Source organism: Chenopodium quinoa, unplaced genomic scaffold (genome assembly GCF_001683475.1).
Source record: "Chenopodium quinoa cultivar QQ74 unplaced genomic scaffold, ASM168347v1, whole genome shotgun sequence".
In the NCBI taxonomy this organism is placed as follows: Eukaryota; Viridiplantae; Streptophyta; class Magnoliopsida; order Caryophyllales; family Amaranthaceae; genus Chenopodium; species Chenopodium quinoa.
In genome coordinates this window covers 550,556-570,580 of record NW_018744718.1, presented here as the reverse complement: position 1 = coordinate 570,580, position 20,025 = coordinate 550,556, and the positions used below count along the sequence as shown (strand labels likewise).

The 20,025-nt window shown below is 32.9% G+C and overlaps 2 protein-coding genes and 1 pseudogene across 2 annotated transcripts; 1 reads left to right on the top strand and 2 right to left on the bottom strand.

Annotated features, from left to right (window-relative positions):
- The first annotated feature begins 4,688 nt into the window (after nucleotides 1-4,688).
- LOC110703212 lies at nucleotides 4,689-11,715 on the top strand (annotated as a pseudogene).
- A 1,899-nt stretch (nucleotides 11,716-13,614) lies between these two features.
- LOC110703076 (putative F-box protein At1g31090) lies at nucleotides 13,615-14,833 on the bottom strand. Its single transcript, XM_021880834.1, has 2 exons — nucleotides 14,278-14,833; nucleotides 13,615-14,162 (listed from the first exon to the last, which is right to left on the bottom strand). Exons 1-2 carry the CDS (start codon nucleotides 14,831-14,833, stop codon nucleotides 13,615-13,617), a joined length of 1,104 nt encoding a protein of 367 aa, XP_021736526.1.
- A 2,692-nt stretch (nucleotides 14,834-17,525) lies between these two features.
- On the bottom strand, nucleotides 17,526-19,432 carry LOC110703153 (F-box/kelch-repeat protein At3g23880-like). Its single transcript, XM_021880897.1, has 2 exons — nucleotides 19,120-19,432; nucleotides 17,526-18,989 (listed from the first exon to the last, which is right to left on the bottom strand). Exon 2 carries the CDS (start codon nucleotides 18,961-18,963, stop codon nucleotides 17,731-17,733), a length of 1,233 nt encoding a protein of 410 aa, XP_021736589.1. The 5' UTR covers nucleotides 18,964-18,989; nucleotides 19,120-19,432; the 3' UTR covers nucleotides 17,526-17,730.
- Between the last annotated feature and the right edge of the window lie 593 nt (nucleotides 19,433-20,025).

The window sequence follows — 20,025 nt, the reverse complement described above, 5'->3', positions numbered from 1 at the left end:
AAACCAAAGATCTCACACATTTGAGAAAAGACCTTACACATTGGTTATACAAATTCTTGGCTGCATTCTAACTCAGCCAAGATGGCTGCAACAAGCCAAAACGCAGGTCTTTATTAATGAAACACAATTTGCTATTTACTCCTTCAACTTTCCCTTCTTCCAGCTAGAACTTCACTGAATATCCCCCTTTTCTTATGTCATTTATTTTGTATATGGATTGATTCCTTTTTTGTTGCAATTTTCTCTCTCCTTTTTCTTTTATTCCATTTGATATTTTCTCTCTCCTCTTCTTCTCTTTTAATCAAGATTTTCTCTCTCCTCTGTTCTTTACTTAATAATGGAGGTGGTTGCTATTCCTCATGAAATCATCAATGGAAGTTAGTTTTTCTGTTGTTTATAATTAATTAGTTTATATTTTCGTTGAATTTGTAATTGTTTATGACTTTATAATTTTATGAATTTCAATATACTATTGATTAATTGATTTTGATGACATTGATTTTGATGAATTGAATGAATTTGATGATACATCTTGCTTTTCTGATTTTATAATTTGATAAATGTTGTTCTGCATTTTTTAGATTCATTTTGTGATTTTATAATTATGAATTTCATGAATTTGTTGAAAAACTATCTACATTTTGATGAATTGCACTATTTCAATTTACAATTGCTATTGATTTCTTCAATAAGTTACGAAATCTTGAATTGTTTAATCTGTTATGTTTTTTTTTTTAATTGAATTTGTTTTTGAGTTCATTATATGAACATTTTATACATTTAACATTGTATTAGTTTATGATTTACATTTTGAACACATATATATATTCAATGTGAACATTCCATTTCTATACTATGGACATTCATTCTCCAGAAGTGAGCAATGTACATTCAATTCAACAGACAATGAACACTGTTATTTCACTATATATAATCATTGTGAACATTAGTATTCCACTTTATGAACATCTATTGTGCAGGTCATGAACACTTTGTTATTTTTATTTTTTCAGAGAGTACAAGCCGAAGTATCCAAATTAATGATGAAAGAAGTTGGAAATGAGCAGCAACTTTGTTATTTACATTTTTATTTTTAGACGTGTTCATTTAAGTTTTTTTTTGAAAGGTTATATTCAATTGTAATTGTATTTTGTTAAATTTCTACCAATTTGATCTATGTATGAATTTCGATTATATTAGGTGGTGATTTTGTAATGTATTATGATCGATTTGATTAGGTTTTTGAACATATAATTCATATGAATTGAATTTACGACCTTTAATTATGAACATAAGAAAATTAGAGAAAATGATTATGAAAGGTACACATCATAAGTTTTTACAAAATATGAACATGCATTAAAAATTTGAATATATGCATTTTAGAAAATGAACATACGCATTTAAAATATGAACATATGCATTGGTTCGTTTTTTGAATGTGTATGAATATAAGAATTTCAAAAGGTGAACATATACATCAAAAACTATGAACATATGAATTCAGAAAGTTAACATATACATTTCAGAAAGTTTACTTAAGCATTCACATATATGAATATAAGCGTTTAAAAAATTGTATATATGCATAAAAAAATATGAACATATGCTTTTTCCGAAAGTGAACATAAGCATTAAAATTTGAACATAAGCATAAATAAACAAAATGAGAACATTATATGAACATTAAGAATATTTATCATATGAACAACAAACATTTATATTATGAACATTTCAAAACATTTTATGAACATACTGTATCAGTTTGATTTCACAAACATTAGGTTTGTAAACATATAATTCATATGAATTGAATTTACGACCTTTAATTATGAACATAAGAAAATTGAAGAAAATGATTATGAAAGGTACGCATTATAAGTTTTACGAAATATGAACATACATGCATTAAAAATATGAATATATGCATTTTTGAAAATGAATATACACATTCAAAATATGAACATATGCATTGGTTCATTTTTTAAATGTGTATGAACATAAGAATTTCAAAAGGTGAACATATATGTACAAAAATATGAACATATGAATTTCAAAAAGTGAACATATTCATTTCAGAAAGTTTACTTAAGCATTCAAATATATGAATATAATCATTTAAGAAATTGAACATATGCATTTTCAGAAAGTGAACATAAGCATTAAAATTTGAACATATTCATAAACAGACAAAATGAGAACATTTTATGAACATTAACAATATTTATCATATGAACAACAAATATTTATATTATGAACATTTCAAAATATTTTATGAACATACTGTATCCGTTTGATTTCATTAATTCTTTTAATATTTCTAATAAAATTTCGAACAAAAGAGTAATTAACAATACTCAAACGAATTTAAGTGATATTCATAAAAATTCAAACAAAATTAAGTGAAATTAACATAAAATTGCCTTTGTTGGAAGGATTCATTTTTTTATCTCATTTCAAATATCCATGATTGTTTTTTTGGAGAGAGTGAATTGTATGATTGATTGTTAGAGAGAGAAAATCAAATAGAGAAGTAATAAATATTAGAAATTTAAGTTTGAGAGTGACATTTAAAAAAAAGTAAGATTCTTTGCTTATATATGGAGTTCTTGTTGAATATCTATGGTGATTTTTGAATTTTTTTAGAGAGAGAAAAAATTGAAGAGAAGAGAAAGAGAATAATTACAGAGAAAAGAGAGAAAAAATTGCAGAGAAGAGAGAGAGATTTGGGTTGAAGCTTACTTTCCATGGAGTTTACAATTTTGTAGAGAGAGAAAACTAGAGAAAGGAGAGAGAAAGTAAATTGATGTTGGGAAGTAAATGATTTTTTGGGAGGAGAAGTTGAAATTAATGTTGATGATGGTGGTTTAAAAGTGACGGTTTTTTTTTTTTCTGAAAGATGATGGATTTTGTTAGGTGGGCCGTTTTTAGTGGCCTGGTCCGCGTTCGTGTTTGGGCTGTTGGGCCTTGTTGCAGCTATCTTGGATGCACTAGTGCAGCCAAGACCTATTGCATTGGTTACTAGGGAACATATATCCAATTTTGGTTTTGGGCATTTTCGGCCCACACCTTGACTCCACATGACCCAATGGGCTTTATTTGGCATTGGCCTAGATCGGTCCACTTTTGAACACCTCTACTATACATGACTTGTATGATTCATACTCCCAAACTAGTGAGTTGTAACTTGTAACTCTTACAGAATCATTTAGATCGAAAAACAATGTACATAGTATAAATTGAGTGAATTACCAGTAAGATGAACCTGTAATTAGAGTCAATTTGGATGATCGGATCGAGTTTGATGAGGTCGAGTCCAGTCAATTTTTAAAATCGAAATATTCTAATTTTTCTAAATCATTGTGTCCACGCAAGTCCAAATCTAAATCAAATATTTTCGAATTGATAAATTAAATCGGATCGGATTGATTGTGATTTTGACACCTCTATCCGTAATAGATAAGGACCTAATTTAGATAAGTACTTCGTAAAAATAACCATTTAAAATAACCCTCCAAATATTATTTCAATCCCTTTTGCATGCCCCCGGTTTACAATAATTTTATTGTACATCGAACATTTTGCGAAAAGTGACCCTTTTTCGTATAACAGTGACCATTTTTTTTCACAAAAGTAACCATTTTTTTCACAAAAGTGACCCTTTTTATTTACAAAAGTGACCATTTTTTCACAAAAGTGACCCCTTTTATTCACAAAAGTGACCCTTTTTTCACAAAAGTGACTTTTTTTTTTATAAAAGTGAACTTTTTTTTCAACAAAAGTAACCTTTTTTTTACAAAAGTGACCTTTTTTTTTTTTACAAAAGTGACATTTTTTTCAACAAAAGTAACCTTTTTTTTCTTCACAAAAGTGACCCCTTTTTTTTCACAAAAGTGACCCTTTTTTTTAACAAAAGTAATTAAACTACATATGCAAAACAGAGTATCAAAATCAACTAAAATAAACACAAAATTAACAATAGTGACCCATATTTACTGAAGTAGGAGAGTGTTTCAGAAGACATGATAAACCGCCTATTATCGGTCGTTGAGAGCTTGAAGATGATGATTGCGAGCTCGTTGAAGGAGATCTACCGCTGAGATCGAAATCATAAGAAGATGAATGAGAATTGATTGAACATGGATGCGGTGTAGAACACACGCTACTCGGTGGACTCGCATACAGCGCAATCGTTGAAACCGCCATTAATGGAGCTCAAAAAACTCAATTGAAACCGAATTTTGAGCTGAAATTCAAAGATTCTTCTACTAATTTTCAGATTTTCGAGCTCAATATATACAATGAAAAGATTGAAATTAGGTAGATCTAAGATGACTAATCAAAAGAAGATTAGTACAAATCTGAAAATATGTCAATGTGATGCAAAGTGAGGCAAAATAAATGCATGAAAAATAAGAGAGGTAATGCGCCATTCAATAACTATTATTGTAAACCGGCTTTTTTTGAACTTTTGTGATATTATTTTCGTATTCCAACCTTAATTAATGATGATCTCACCAACTCACCCTTTATTAATAATTTATTTATTTTTGTATTTTATCAACCTCAAAAAACATAAAATATTTGAATTCATAAAAATGCGCATATTATGCTAACCTGCTAGCATATCCCTTTCTTCCATACTCCCTCGATTACGACATCTCATCTCCATCATCCACCGTCAAATCCAACGGTCCAAATTTACAACCCCCACAATAACTTCCCTACACCTCAATACACTCAATCATACCCTTCTAATGTCTAACACACTATAAAACCCCACTTCGCTCACTCTCTCACTCTCCACCTCTCGTGTTGTTTAGCTGCCGTAGTTGTCGTACTACCCGTCGTTGTTCATTGCCGGAAAGTCGGCGATTTTAGGGTTCCGACGAGAAATTAGGGTTCCGGTGAGAGAAATGATTCCAGATCTAGTTACTCAGATCGTGATTCCGACGTGCGCCGTCGTCGGAATCGTGTTTTCTCTCGTACAATGGTTTATTGTTTCTAAGGTTAAGGTCTCGTTTGACCGAAATGTTGACAATGGCGGAGGTTCTAAGAATGGATTCCATGATCACTTAATTGAGGAAGAAGATGGTATTAATGACCCGATGGTCGTCGCTAAATGTGCCGAAATTCAAAACGCCATTTCTGAAGGTATAAAATTCTCTGTTTTTAATTAATGCTTTGATTAATTCTTCTCAGATCTAATGTAGTAAGGTTTGTTCAATCGTTGTCGTTGGATGAATGCAAAATCACGGGTCGATCAATGTTGTTGTTTATGTTGTCGGAAATATTTAATGCTTATACGTAGCCTTATCCGCTTTAGAATTACACTGATTAAAAGGGAAAACTGGAAATGATTTGGATTAATGCGTAGGTCTACTCTCTATTTAATCATAATTTTATATATATTCTAATTTTGCTAATCAATTAATTTTATTTTATTTCTGAGTTATATTTGCCGCTCATTTTATTTGGTTGTATATTATGAGTATTGTCACTTTCCAAAAAAGTGGATTCGGTTGCTATTTTCTATGTTCCGTAATAAGTTAATTTTTGTTCTGTCTCTAATGTTCACGTGTTGCACGTGGTACGATGATTCAAATTGTGACTGTTGATAAAACATAGTAATAGAAGTTTTAAAGAAGATAATTATAAAAGTTAGGAAAATTTGCAAATTGCAGGCATTTAAAGTTTGTAGTTTGCAAATTGCAGCCATTTAAAAAGAAAATTGCAAATTGCAGCCCTAAAGTTCATTTAAATTGTAAATTGCAGCCCTAAAGTTTATAAAAATTGTAAATTGCAGCCCGATTCAACTTTTTTATCGGTTTACTAGTTGAAAAATCTTCGATTAAGGTTTTAGGGGTCATTTTAGGCTTAGGGGTCCGAATTGAGCTCGAAATTAGCAAAAAAAAATAACGCAAGTATCTCATTTTGCGTAACAAAAATGTACCGATTTGTGGGAAACTGTAAATATAAGACACCTGCGTTATTTTTTTGCTAATTCCGAGCTCAATTCGGGTTCTTAATCCTTAAGGGCTAAAATGACCCCCTAAAACCTTAACAAAACCATAACAAAAGATTTTTAAACATGTAAACCGATGAAAAAATTGAATCAGGCTGCAATTTACAATTTATACGAACTTTTGGGCTGCAATTTGCAAAAAAAATTTTAAATGGCTGCAATTTGCAAAATACGAAATTTAAATGGCTGCAATTTGCAAATTTTCCTAAAAGTTAAAGTAAAAAGAAATGATTTTTAAAAAAATAGTCTAGAAATTGTCAAGGTTGCAATGCTAATCCGAGATAATAATGATAAATGAAGGCCTTTTAATTGAGGACTTAGCCTTAATTTAAATTAATTTATTCATGTTTGTTTTGAGCATAAAACACCTTTGGCCCCTATTTCTTGAATTGTTGTTTGGCATTCAGCGAAATTTCCAAGCTTTTTGTGAATAAATGACTGAGATTTCGAAGTGTAAAATTTGTCATTGTACAATCGAAGTAAACATTGTACAGCTCTGTTTGATCTTCAAAAGTAGTAGTATTAAAATAAGTTTCCGCCAAGGAAAGTTAAGTTCATCAAAGATGAGTCGTGTAAAAAAGTTCGTGTTATCTAAAATCCAGTAATAAATAAGTAAAATCCAGTAAAGAAGTTTAACTTTCTATAAATTTTCATTGATAAAAAATGTTAATTTCATCAAAACAAGTAAGATAAACAATTATCGGCTAAATTCAGCCAAAGTAAGTTAAGTTTGGCTAAGAATAGTCAAGGAGAACATAGCATTTGTACATTTTGTTTGGATTAAAAAGAAATAAATTATGTTTGATGGTCATTTAATAATAATTTCATTGCATTCAATTCAATGGATCACTATATAGTTATGATCACAAATCACAATGCTGAATTGCTAATTAGAAGAATAGAATATGCTGAAATTGACAGATCTAATGCATGATTGCATCTTGATGTGAATACACCAGAATTTGTAGATTGGAAAATTAGAGTTTGAGGATCATTTGCAATTGGAATGCCCTTATTCCTCTGTTACCTCGACAAAGTACTTTCGATGTTCTGAGTTCTGTGGTGCTGTTGTTTCTGGTTAATGAAGAATGTTAAGGGGAAAAAAAAGTAAACCATTATCTGCTTGTCTGGTCCCCTAGATTTTTTCCCTTGATCTGTATATGAATATTTTTGGTTGAACATCCTATTTTTCCATCAGCCGTAAATTATACGTCGTATGTACATCCATTGTCTGTCTTAACATTATTTATTTATATTTATTTTTGTTTATAATCATATATTCCTTCAGCGTTTTACTGACTTGTATATATTAATGGTTTTGTTATCAGGTGCAACTTCTTTTTTATACACGGAATACCAGTATGTTGGGATATTCATGGTTGCATTTGCTGCCCTCATTTTTCTCTTTTTGGGATCAGTGGAGGGCTTTAGTACTGAAAGCCAAGCTTGCACTTACAACCCTTTCAAGAAGTGCAAGCCTGCATTGGCTACAGCTATATTCAGCACCGTGGCGTTCTTGCTTGGTGCTGTCACTTCTGTTGTCTCTGGTTTTCTAGGAATGAAGATTGCTACCTATGCAAATGCTAGGACAACCTTGGAAGCTAGGAAGGGGGTTGGGAAGGCATTTATTGTTGCATTCAGATCTGGTGCTGTTATGGGTTTCCTCCTTGCAGCAAATGGCCTATTGGTCCTGTACATTACCATTAATTTATTCAAGCTGTACTACGGTGATGATTGGGAAGGCCTGTTTGAGGCTATCACTGGCTATGGTCTTGGAGGCTCTTCAATGGCCCTTTTTGGTAGAGTTGGGGGAGGTATATATACTAAGGCTGCTGACGTAGGTGCTGATCTGGTAGGAAAGGTTGAAAGGAACATCCCAGAAGATGATCCAAGAAACCCAGCTGTAAGTATCCTCACTTTTCAAGAAGTAGGATTCTAATTGGCTTAGTTCTTATAATTACCTCCTGCTATTTCAGGTGATCGCCGACAATGTTGGTGACAATGTTGGTGATATAGCTGGGATGGGTTCTGATCTCTTTGGTTCATATGCTGAATCTTCCTGTGCTGCCCTTGTTGTTGCCTCTATATCCTCCTTTGGCATCAACCATGAGTTTACTGCCATGTGTTATCCTCTACTTGTTAGTTCCATGGGGATCATTGTTTGTTTGATCACAACTCTCTTTGCTACTGATTTCTTTGAAATTAAAGCTGTCCAAGAAATTGAGCCAGCACTGAAGCATCAACTAATTATTTCAACTATTCTTATGACTGTGGGTGTTGCAATTGTCACTTGGGTTGCTGTCCCATCCTCTTTCACCATTTTCAACTTTGGCACTCAAAAGGTCGTTCACAATTGGTAAGATTGACCATACTTTCTACAATTTCATAGAATTAATTATGTTTGGACATAGGTTTTGGTTGAACATATAGGAGTCAGAGTGTCAGACACCTGTACTGTAAATGAATTCTTAGGTATCACATGATGTCAAAAAGGCTATATTTTCAATTGGCAGAGTTTGATGCCCTTGCAAGTTTAGTCTCAATTACATGGTGTTTTTGTAATGCAAATAATAGAGTTAGCATTGGAACTTTGGAAGCCCCTATTTGGCCAGGTTTTAGATGTTGGATACTAGTTTTAGTACAATGTTTGTGCTAATCAGCCTAAGTTCACGTATATTTTAGACCGAGGAATTATGCACAGCTATCTATATGTTGGTTGCTTGGTTTTAAGAATATAATGGCTATTGAGGATCAAGTATATGTACAAGGCATTTCTGGCATCGTCAAATTGTCGTTGATTTTATTTAGAAAACCAGAGCTGTCTATGTATCAATGTATGTGAAAATTTATGTCTCTCTCTTTAATTTTTTTTAATTTTTTAATTTTAATTTTTAATTTTTAATTTTATTTTTAAATTATAAATTCAAATCTTTTTGGTCAAGGATTGTTGGTCTGAGTACTTCTTTCACTATCTTATACAAGTATTTCCTTTAGCTTTTTTGCAGATATATTAGGCATGTTAAGAATAGACATTAATGTTATGTTCTATTTTAGTTTGTTGACTTTTGTGAGAAATTCTAATCTCTTTCACTTCAATAATCTTTGAGAAAATACCCTAGCCGTTGATACTCCAATTTAATAGATTATCTCAATTATTATTTTTGCAGGCAACTATTTCTATGTGTTTGTGTTGGTCTTTGGGCTGGCCTCATCATTGGTTTTGTGACAGAGTACTACACCAGTAATGCATACAGGTAAGCCATTATTCCAGAGACTTGGATATGAATGTATGTTTTGTATCTATGTGTGAAATGTTAGTGACTAAACTACCGACTTCTCTGGCAGTCCTGTGCAAGATGTTGCTGATTCCTGCCGAACAGGAGCTGCCACAAATGTTATTTTTGGTTTGGCCTTGGGTTACAAATCTGTCATCATCCCCATCTTTGCTATAGCTCTCAGCATCTTTGTCAGTTTCAGCTTTGCTGCCATGTATGGTATTGCTGTTGCTGCCCTTGGAATGCTGAGCACCATTGCCACTGGTCTTGCAATTGATGCTTATGGTCCAATCAGTGACAATGCTGGAGGTATTGCTGAGATGGCGGGAATGAGTTCTCTGATTCGTGACAGGACCGATGCTCTTGATGCAGCTGGGAATACGACTGCTGCCATTGGAAAGGTATCTTCTGCCCCCTTTGACATGCATTGGCCACATACTGCGTAATAAACTGTGTATTGAATTTTGATTAGTTATATTAGCTATGCCTCATTGTTCTTGCCAACTGTTGGTTTAGAATGACTATGAATCTCTTTTGGTTACATAGGATTCATTTTATCATATATTTACACCTTGTTCTAAAATCGGTTTCTGTAGCGTACTCTTGCATTTAATAGTTGATTTGTTGGCTCATCTAGATTGTAAATTAGGGCTGTTTGATGAAGTGGGATTTTCTTTAAATTGCACAAAAATCATGTAACCATTTAAAGGGGAAGATTCTGATCTTAATAATTTTCCGCTTCACAGGGATTTGCTATTGGATCTGCTGCTCTGGTCTCCTTGGCTCTGTTTGGTGCTTTTGTCAGCCGCGCATCTATTTCAACAGTTGATGTTTTGACCCCCAAAGTCTTTATTGGTTTGCTTGTTGGTGCCATGCTTCCTTACTGGTTCTCTGCCATGACCATGAAGAGTGTGGGTAGCGCTGCTCTTAAGATGGTGGAGGAGGTCCGCAAGCAGTTCAACACTATCCCTGGTCTGATGGACGGAACTGCGAAGCCTGACTATGCCAATTGTGTTAAGATCTCTACTGATGCATCTATCAAAGAAATGATCCCCCTGGTGCCTTGGTCATGCTAACTCCACTCATCGTTGGAACCTTCTTTGGTGTTGAGACTCTATCTGGTGTTCTGGCTGGATCCCTTGTTTCTGGAGTCCAGGTAGGGTCTTGTTTTTGTTTTAACTATTTATTTATTTACCATTATTATTACCTTGATCATTGATGATTTAAATTGATTGTGAGCTTGCTCAATCTATCGGGATACCTCTATGATCTAAAGTCTAAACTTTATTGTATGTGATCAATACAAAGCTACTATCTAATTGTGCATGCTTATGAAGAGCTATAATTCCATATGGATTTGCATGAACCTTATTTAAGAAAACTGATGTTACAGAAATGGAAAGGTATAGACTAAGCCGAAAACAAAGATAAGCTAAGCAGAGAACCAGTCTTCCTAGTATGCAGTATATATCGTTTTTGAATAGAATTTTCCAGCCGGGGTATTCTTATATTCTGGCTCCTGCAGATTTATGCTTCACATTTTGCTTCTTTGCTTATCATTCTCTTCGGCTGGCTTGTAACAGATAGCGATTTCTGCTTCTAACACTGGTGGTGCATGGGACAACGCCAAGAAGTATATTGAGGTATAATCTCAGAACTGGAGGCACCAAAACATCTCAGACTTAAGTAGTGCAATTTATTTTTCTCTGGCAAATTTTGATTATTTATCTTCAATATTCTGTTAGGCTGGTTCTTCAGTGCATGCAAAGAGTCTTGGACCAAAGGGCTCTGAGTCACACAAGGCAGCTGTCATTGGTGATACCATTGGCGATCCACTTAAGGACACCTCAGGCCCTTCATTGAACATTTTGATCAAACTAATGGCTGTTGAGTCCCTTGTTTTTGCTCCATTCTTTGCAACTCATGGTGGTCTGCTGTTCAAGATTTTCTCGTAATTTCAAGTTTCTCTTCCTCCTTTGTGGCAAATGCAGACTTCGCTTTCAGCAGATTCCCTTCTTCTCAATTCTATCAAGGATTCAAGGCCAGTTTTTTTTTCCCTGATTGTTTGGGTTTGTCTGTTAATTTTGGTAGGTAGTGATATGATTTTTGTCATCATTTGTCAATTATCATGATGGTAGAAGTGCTAATGGATTTTGAATTGAGAGGTAAGGAAATATGTGGCAAATTGTTACATTTGTTGTAGGATAGGAAAGGTTGATCCATCAACCCAATGTTGTCTTGAGCATTTTGCACTTTGAGTCTAGAGGTGAGAAAATCGGTGGCAAATTATTATATAAGTTGTAGGAAGGTTGTTATTTTAGGTCTATGAGCACAATGTTGTCAATTTGCCGAGGTCTATCCTATTATAGTATCCATGATTTGATATATGATGTTTCATCAGCCCTTTTAATGGAATTCATCTTGCAGGCATACAATCATCTAGACTTCTAGACCATTGCACCTTTGGTTATGTCAATGTGCATGTACACTAAATATATCATACATCTAAACGTAGTAGTCTATTATAATACATTGTATATAAAAAAGTATTTTTTTTGAGGAAACCTGTCATTTGAAATTTTTATCGTGGAGGCGGATGCACCATGCTCCGTACATCCGATTTTCTTTAAAAAAAGACGGAATGAACATATAGTTGTTTTCTAAAGAACATTTTATAAAGTTGTTTTTTATAGAACATTTTATAAAGGACATCACATATGGTTGTTTTCCATTTTCTATTCGAATTTTCCATTTTCTACTCGAACATTACAAATAGTTGCTTATTTCGTTTGATCGTTTTCTATATCCTACTTCACTTCCTTTCTCATAAATAATTCTCTTTCTCCTCCCCTTCTCTCATTTAATCCGTCTTTCTCCTTTCCTTCTATTGATACAACTTGTACGTTGCACATTACCAAGGATCATAACTCATAAGACAAGTTGATAATGAACTTATCATAAAAACATTACGATAGAAGCACTAATTATCTTGTAGAACTACACTCATTATATTTAAGTACAAAATTCTATTCAATCGTTATTTATGTTATATGAATCCATTTAAATGTCAGCAATCGTGTCTAGCATCTGAAATACACATACCATTGTTAAATCTGCTATCCTATGAGATCTATTATTTTAGCAATACGGTTTAGATTGGAAGTACAATCGCAAAGTAGGAAGGATCGTAGCAGGATCTTGTAGGATCATACATGATCGGGCAGGATTGTATAGGATTGTACAAGATCCGATGATCCCATTTTCCCACTCGGATCATTGTTGGATCATACAAGATTGGTCAAAATTGTACCTGATCGTAGGATTGTTAGGATCGACCAGGCTCTAACAATCCTACTTTTCTCTAAGGCTAAAAAGCTACTTAAAACTATAAATTTTAGCATTTTTATTGTTTGAAAGGTACTCCGTATGTATATAGTTATGTAGCAAAGGTTTTATTACTTCTTTCATCAATATTGTAGGATCATACAATCTATAATTCGAATTTATCAATTTGATCTTACTCCGAATATGATCTGATCTTAACAACCTTGGGACATATACATCATCATATTCCTCAAGCTATTTGTAACAAAAACCCCATTTTTGTAACAACTGCGTATAAATCGAAATTGAGCAACAAACAAACACAATAAAATAATTTCTTGTAAAATAATACACTTGAGTTTTGTTTGTAAAATAATACATGAATGAGAAAAAAGAAAGACGAGATCTAGGTGAAGTGTAGACAGCACGAGAGCTTGCTGAGAAATTGTGAAGAAGCCAATCTTTGCAAACAGATTTGAAATGAGTTAGGCTTTTTACTAGTTGTTCTGAATTGCGCACAATCATCCATGGCTTTTGGAATAGGAGTTTGACGGGAATTGAATTATGTTCCAGGAATTTGTCTCAAATGATGGCGGATTAATTTGTTCCAAAATTTATATATACATATAAGATTTTAGTACTGGTATAAAAATTCAAGTTATGATAAAAGCAAGGAAAAATAACTAGTGATTTAGGATTTTAATATATAATTATTTTTTTGATGTTATACCATAAGGATTGTATTCAAATCAATTAAGGTACTATTACTATAATTAATTTTTAATCCGTATAACACGGCCCGTAAACAAAGAAGAAAATACTTAAAACAACTTAATAGGTGACACAATAATATTTGGATTATAAACAAAGAAAAAGGACTAAAACATTAGCCAAAATGGCAAGAGAACTATAACATTACAATGACATAACTCATACATTATTTGAGGATTTGATTCTTGATTAAGTCTCCTACTCAACACATTCTATAATCTAATGAGCATCTCCATCCTGATCAAACACGTTTGTTCCAAAAGGCGAAACGAGGCTCTCAACATAATTCATCGCATGTCCTTTAAAATGGTAGAAGAATTGTCCTTCCTCCTCTCCTCTCCAAACAACAGTAGCTTCTTCAGCAGCATCTTCCTGACTCGGATCATGTAACAGAAGCCCATCCATCTCATAATCAAACGTACTTACCAAACATTTTCCCGATTCAAATAAGTGTAGCAGATCTGACCCATTAGAATAGAAGAAGAACAATTTCACCCAAGGTCTCGGGTCATCATGTTGCTTTAACATCCAAAACTCGCAACTCTTAAGCCCAAATCTATCATTATGATACTCGATGCAACCCAATGTCAAGCACCCGTTCATCTGAAACACCTTAAAAATGCTATAATCTTTATTGCGCAAATCCATTAATTGGACTCTCTTCAATTTTCCATTCGCTAAATTCAATCCACCTATATAGTATTCCACAGGATCCTTAACCTCACTTCGGTTTACTTCATCCGGATGAAGTAAGGCTGCCCAATAGACTGAATCATCGACAAAAGCCGAGTTCCATATCCATAGCTTCCATTACTTCCCATTCTCCGGTCCTTAAGGAATATATATAAACAACATACAAATCGTTGTTACACTTTAACACACATCCTATCCTATAATCATTAATAGATGATATAAAACCAAACCCGAGACCCAAAACCATTGTATTCTCCCCCGGATGATAGCCGGGGACAGGACTGCCAGTAGAACGGTATTGGTTCGTCGCAGGGTTCCATACATGAAAACTCAAAATCCGCCTGTCGTACAAACACACTAGGCCATTAGCAATGTCAACCACACTATTAGTATGTGGACGACTGCTAGTAGCCCCGAAAGCGGGATATTTATTTTCCAAACTAACAAAATCGGTGACATTGTAGTCTTTATCAAAGGTTAAACAATGGCCGTACGAGTTATTTCTATCAAACATATCAGATAGAATGAGACATTGAGGTTTTGAAAGCGAGAATTGGAGGTGGGTTTTTGCGAATTCGCGACTCGAGATTATAGAAAGCCAACCATGGGAAACACATTTGAAGCGAATGAGGGGTTTTACCGGAAGTCTTGATAGAATCTGGTCTGCTATGAGTTGATCCGGGAGAGTTATTCGTGTGATAACTTCGGAATCGGATTTTGTTGACGAGTTGTTGTTCATCATCATCTTGAAATTGATCAAACTCTGTAATTGAAAATTTTCAACAAATTAAAATAAGAATTAAGCTAAAATTATGTAATGAGGGTTTAGAATTAGTGAAAATTAAGATGAAAATAGTTTTTGAGTTAGCAATTGAATTACCTGAAAATCTGTAAGGTGGCGGTTTGTAATGAAAAGGATAGTGGGTGAGGAAAATGAGGACAATATTTATATTGTCAGTTAAGTCATGCTTTCTTTGGATAGGTCAAGGATTGGGCTAGGTGTACAGAGTGTCAGTGTGTCACCAATCTAGGGTATGTTTTAGGATATAAGATCAAAATTGATATTGCTCTCAATATACATTTTTTATATATTTTTTATTTTTTTTATTAAGTAGGACGTACTCTCAATAAGTAATTGTAAGACGGGTTAAAGCCACTCTAAATTATAAAAAATTATCATTTTTTAACATAAATTTTACTCTAAGAAAATAGAAAATCACTTATTATGTATCTGATTAATTATATTAGTTTTCTTTTAAACTAAAATCATACTTTCTCCATTTTAAAATTAGAAACCCATTTCTAACATTTATTACTCACATAATAAAAAAAAAATAGGCTTATAATTGAAGGAGTATTAGTTTTATAACATGTATTCATTAGAAAATACATATTAATAAAATATAGTCATTACAAATTAAAAATTACGCTAATGTTTCATAAAGTTTGTTAAAGTTATCTTCACATTGATTGCCTTTTAATAAAATTAACGTGGCTTCACTTTATACAAGACTTTGTTCTCTCAATAGCGTCAAGAGTAATAAATAATGTGTAGAATAGGCCATAAATTTGCGACTAAATTTAATTTAATTATCCCTTGAAGACAACGAAGAAATTTTACATTACGTGCGAAAAAAGGGTATTGATTGCATGCTCTCAATAGTATCGAGACTATATTGAGCTAATTAAGCAAGTAATTCTCGCACTTATTTGCTTCTCTTAAAGAATGATAATAATGAAAATTGTTAAAGAAAATGGATATATATAACTCGTCATAATGTGTAGATTGTGTTGTAGAATTTTCGAATGTATTTACCTTGATTAAACAGTATTAATACATGTGCAAATTAATTGTGAAAATAAATATCATTGTCAATAGGTAATTAAATTTAGTGTTGACCTAGCTGCAAATTAAATTTTAGATTTTTTTTCCTAAGATATGGATAATGCAAGTGCAAAACATAAATTATGTGTAGAACGAGTCATATTTTAATTTCCTTTGTAAAATAATGATAAATAAAAGTGCAAATTAAATTGCACAATGAAATAAAGGAACTACGCATTAAAAAATAAATGGATGTTGCTCTCGATAGTATTCGAAAGTAAATAATTTTTGGAATAAGTTATGAAATCTACGGTTGTATTCTCCAAGATTTTGTCATATCTGCATAGTACGAAAGAAAAGAAAATTGTCCTTAATTGTGTCAAAAGATTGATTGTGTCAAAAGGTTTTGCAGAATCTGATGAAAAGATCATAGTTGATGGAAGAGAATAAATTAAAGTGGTGAGGAAAGTAATTAACGACAACGAACTATCTTATTTATTACAAAATCATGGTCGTATTTAACCTTGTGAAGTCGTATTTTATTAAGTTACAAAATTTTATAAATCTTTTTGCAGAGGTTTCGAGTGGTTGTGATGGTTGCTGTGGTGGGTTGTCATTTTTTTTAAAGTTTTCTTTTCTAGGTGGATTAGGGTTTGGTGGTGGGGGAAGGGCACAACAGGAATATATTGCATGCTCTCAACCGTGTCGAGCGTAATTGAGCAAGTAATAAATTTGCGCATTTATTAAGATGATGATTAAAATATCCTATGCTACACGTTACAATTTATTTGACGCTATTGGGAGAGAGGTATCAAAGCTAGCTATTTTCACAATTTGCGTTTTTATTTATTATTATTTCAAATAGGCAAATGTGGTAGCTAATTTTCTAATTCACCCTTCACATAATTAACGTCTTTGCGCATTGATATCACGCAGTATCCATGTCTTAGATCGAAATAAAAATCTGCTTGGTCAACACATTATTTACTTCTCGATGATATTGAGAGTTGTATCTATTTCCATTATCCGCACTTTTATCAATAACGTTAATGTAAAGTAATAAATTTGCGCATTTATTTGACATATGACAATGAATGCAGGATGATTTGTGTTTTTAAATAGGCAAAAGCTAATGAGCGCCCCCGGGGCGTTAGATAAGAGAATTAAAGTGCAAATATTAGAGTAAAATTAACATTAATTATACTGAACGACGAGTGATTTTGTCATGAATTCCTAACTCAATACCATTTCAACCAATATAATTTATCCTTATCTAACGCCCCGCGACGCTCGTTAGCAAGATCGTTTTAAATACTGGGTATAGATGACACGCTACTATCAAAGTAAGGAAGAGAGATTAGTCAAACAAGGACTAATATATGAGATAATTAGATTTGTAAAATTGTTAAACATTTATTTTGAAACAAAAATTTCATGAGTAGTAGATATGTGCTTGCTACAAAATATCAATGAGAATGGTTTATTCAGTTTATAGATGTTCAGGATTTTGCCGTTTTTACCATGTCAAACATAAACTCTATCAATTTTGCTCAAACAATATAAGAACCACAACTGATCTTTTAATTAATTTAACGCAACTAACCAAAGCAAAAGATAATCTCTATTACAAGGCAACATAGTAATGTCTGGATTGCTAAGACTAGCCAATACAAACAGTAAAATTGGACTAAAATTGAGACTAAAAAGCAACTTAATATTACAATGACAAATTGACACAAACAACACCAAACACTGATTAATTATTAATTGGCTCCTAATTAAGTCCCTTTTTCTTCATAATCTTCTCTCAAGCTCAGTCAATCTTCATTCTCTTCCAAAGGTGAAACGAGACTCTCAGAATAGCCGAATGTGGCCCTTGATGAAAAGTAGTTAGCCAAGCTTCCTCCATCTGCTGATTCCCAAACAATGGTACCTTCATCGGGTGGTTTTTGTCGTTCTTGCTCTTGCTCTTCTTGTTGCTCTTGCTCTTGCTCTTGTTTTGGTTTCGATACCTTGCTAAGTTCATGTAGTATAAGCCGATGAGATTGATATGATATCTGACTTACCAAACACTTCCCTGTCTCAAATAAAAAATTAAAATCCGTTCCTACATAGTTAAGACATAATACTTTCTTCCACGAAATCGCATATGCCTCTTCACCATATTCCTCCCTTTTCATCTTCCAAACATGACAAATACTCTTTTCATCATTAGCATAATTCTGAATTAAACATAAGGCTAAGCACCCTTCCATCCGAAATAATTTTGCACTTACCCAATCTCCGGGGAATCTTGCTATTACTGGGATAAACACCATATCTTCTTCAACTAAATCCAACCCAATTATGTAGTTTATCTCTGGATTCAAATGTTGAGGAATCCAATAAATGGTATCACCAACAAATGCCGGGTTTTCATCTTCAAATGTTAACAACAATGGATAGTATAGAACTGTCTGAGGCTTTTGTGTCCAAATCCCAGTTTTCAATGAAAACATAAGAATTTGTAAAGTTTGATTATATAACACAAAACACCCTATCTTATAATCATCAATAGACGACACATAACCAAACCCAATACACTTCATTTGAAAATCATCCCACCTACCACGAGCCAACGGAACAATGGTCTCGCGGCAGTGGTTGGTCGCAGGGTTCCAAACATACAAGCGCAGACTATCTTCATCATACATACACAATAGCCCATTAGAAGAGCCCACCACACGAGTATTTAGAGTATTAAATCGAAGAGTAGGATGTCTATTCATCAATCTAGTATACTCAATCAGATTGTAATTATTGTCAAACGATAAATAAAACTTATCTTCTTCCTCAGAATCACGCTCCTCTTGAACAATCAGATTTTGATCGTGCGAGGGGAACATCAATTCAAAGTGCTTTTTGGCGAATTCAGGACTCGATATCATGGAAAGCCATCCTCTTGAAACAGACTTGAAGCAAAGTAGAGGTCTCACTTCAAGTCTTGTTAGGATGTTATCCATGATCAGATCATCCGGAATGGTTTTGGGCGATGAGTTGTTGTTCATCATCTTTCAACGCTGGATCTAAAGCTGGCCTACAAAATGAAAAAACACACACAAAAAAAAAAAAAAAATATTAATTGAGTTTAAATTATAAAATTAGGGGTTTGCAATTGATTGAATTTTTAATTGGAATTAGTGAAGAATTTTCGATTGAATCAGTACCTGAAGAGAGTGGCGCAGGTAAAGAGGGTTGATCGGATGAGAAATGAGAATGCTGAATTTGAGGATGAATGCAAGAGTGAGGGTGGCGGCTTGTAATGAAAGTGACAGTGAATGAATAAAAAAAAGACTATTTATATTTTTGATGTTGTTTTTGGATTAGGGTAGAATTAGGTCAATTTTGTAGATAGTACGTCATTGCTGACGAAATGAAGAAAATGGAGATATTTTTCTTTTTTTTTTGAAACCAGAGATATTTTTCTTCATTATTAAGAAAAAAATGGATATTACGGAAAACAAAGTCTAATAATGTTATTTCAAAAAAAAAAAAAAAGTCTAATAATGTTTTTCCTAAAAATAATAATTAATGGGTCTACAAAATGTGTATTTGTTACATTAATTTGTCTAGAAACTTATTATTTATCTAATGATTAGTATTATAATTAACTACCAAGTTACAATTCGCTAGAAACTAACTTCGATCTATATTTCAATTATTGTTATTTTCAAAAATCGAGCATAACTCGAGAATCAGTTGTGAAATATAATTGGATATTGCTCTGGTGTTAGGAGATAATTTATTTATTTTTTCATTTCTTAAAATCCATGGTGGTATTGCTTTATAATCTGAAGATTTTGATAAAACTACATACTATAATAAAAGGAAACATAAATCGGTATCAAATGTGCAGTGTCAAATAATAAATCTCTATTGTATGTGCTAATGGGAGACTGTTGTTTCCCTTGAAATGACCTTAGTTTCCCTATCTTAAACTACAACAGTAAAAGATGGCTAAGATAAACCACTCCGTATTTTTCTCTTATAATTAAATAACTTTCGAAATCTGGTACCGTCATAATTTCCCCAAACTAACAAATAAGTCAACAATCCGTCAATAAAAAAAAAAA

Coding starts and splice junctions, on each gene's coding strand:
- LOC110703076 (XM_021880834.1), bottom strand. CDS start 14,833: ATGATGATGAACAACAACTCGTCAACAAAATCCGATTCCGAAGTTATC. Junction 14,163..14,277: donor TAATGATTATAGGATAGGAT/GTGTGTTAAAGT, acceptor TCGATGATTCAG/TCTATTGGGCAGCCTTACTT.
- LOC110703153 (XM_021880897.1), bottom strand. CDS start 18,963: ATGATGAACAACAACTCATCGCCCAAAACCATTCCGGATGATCTGATC.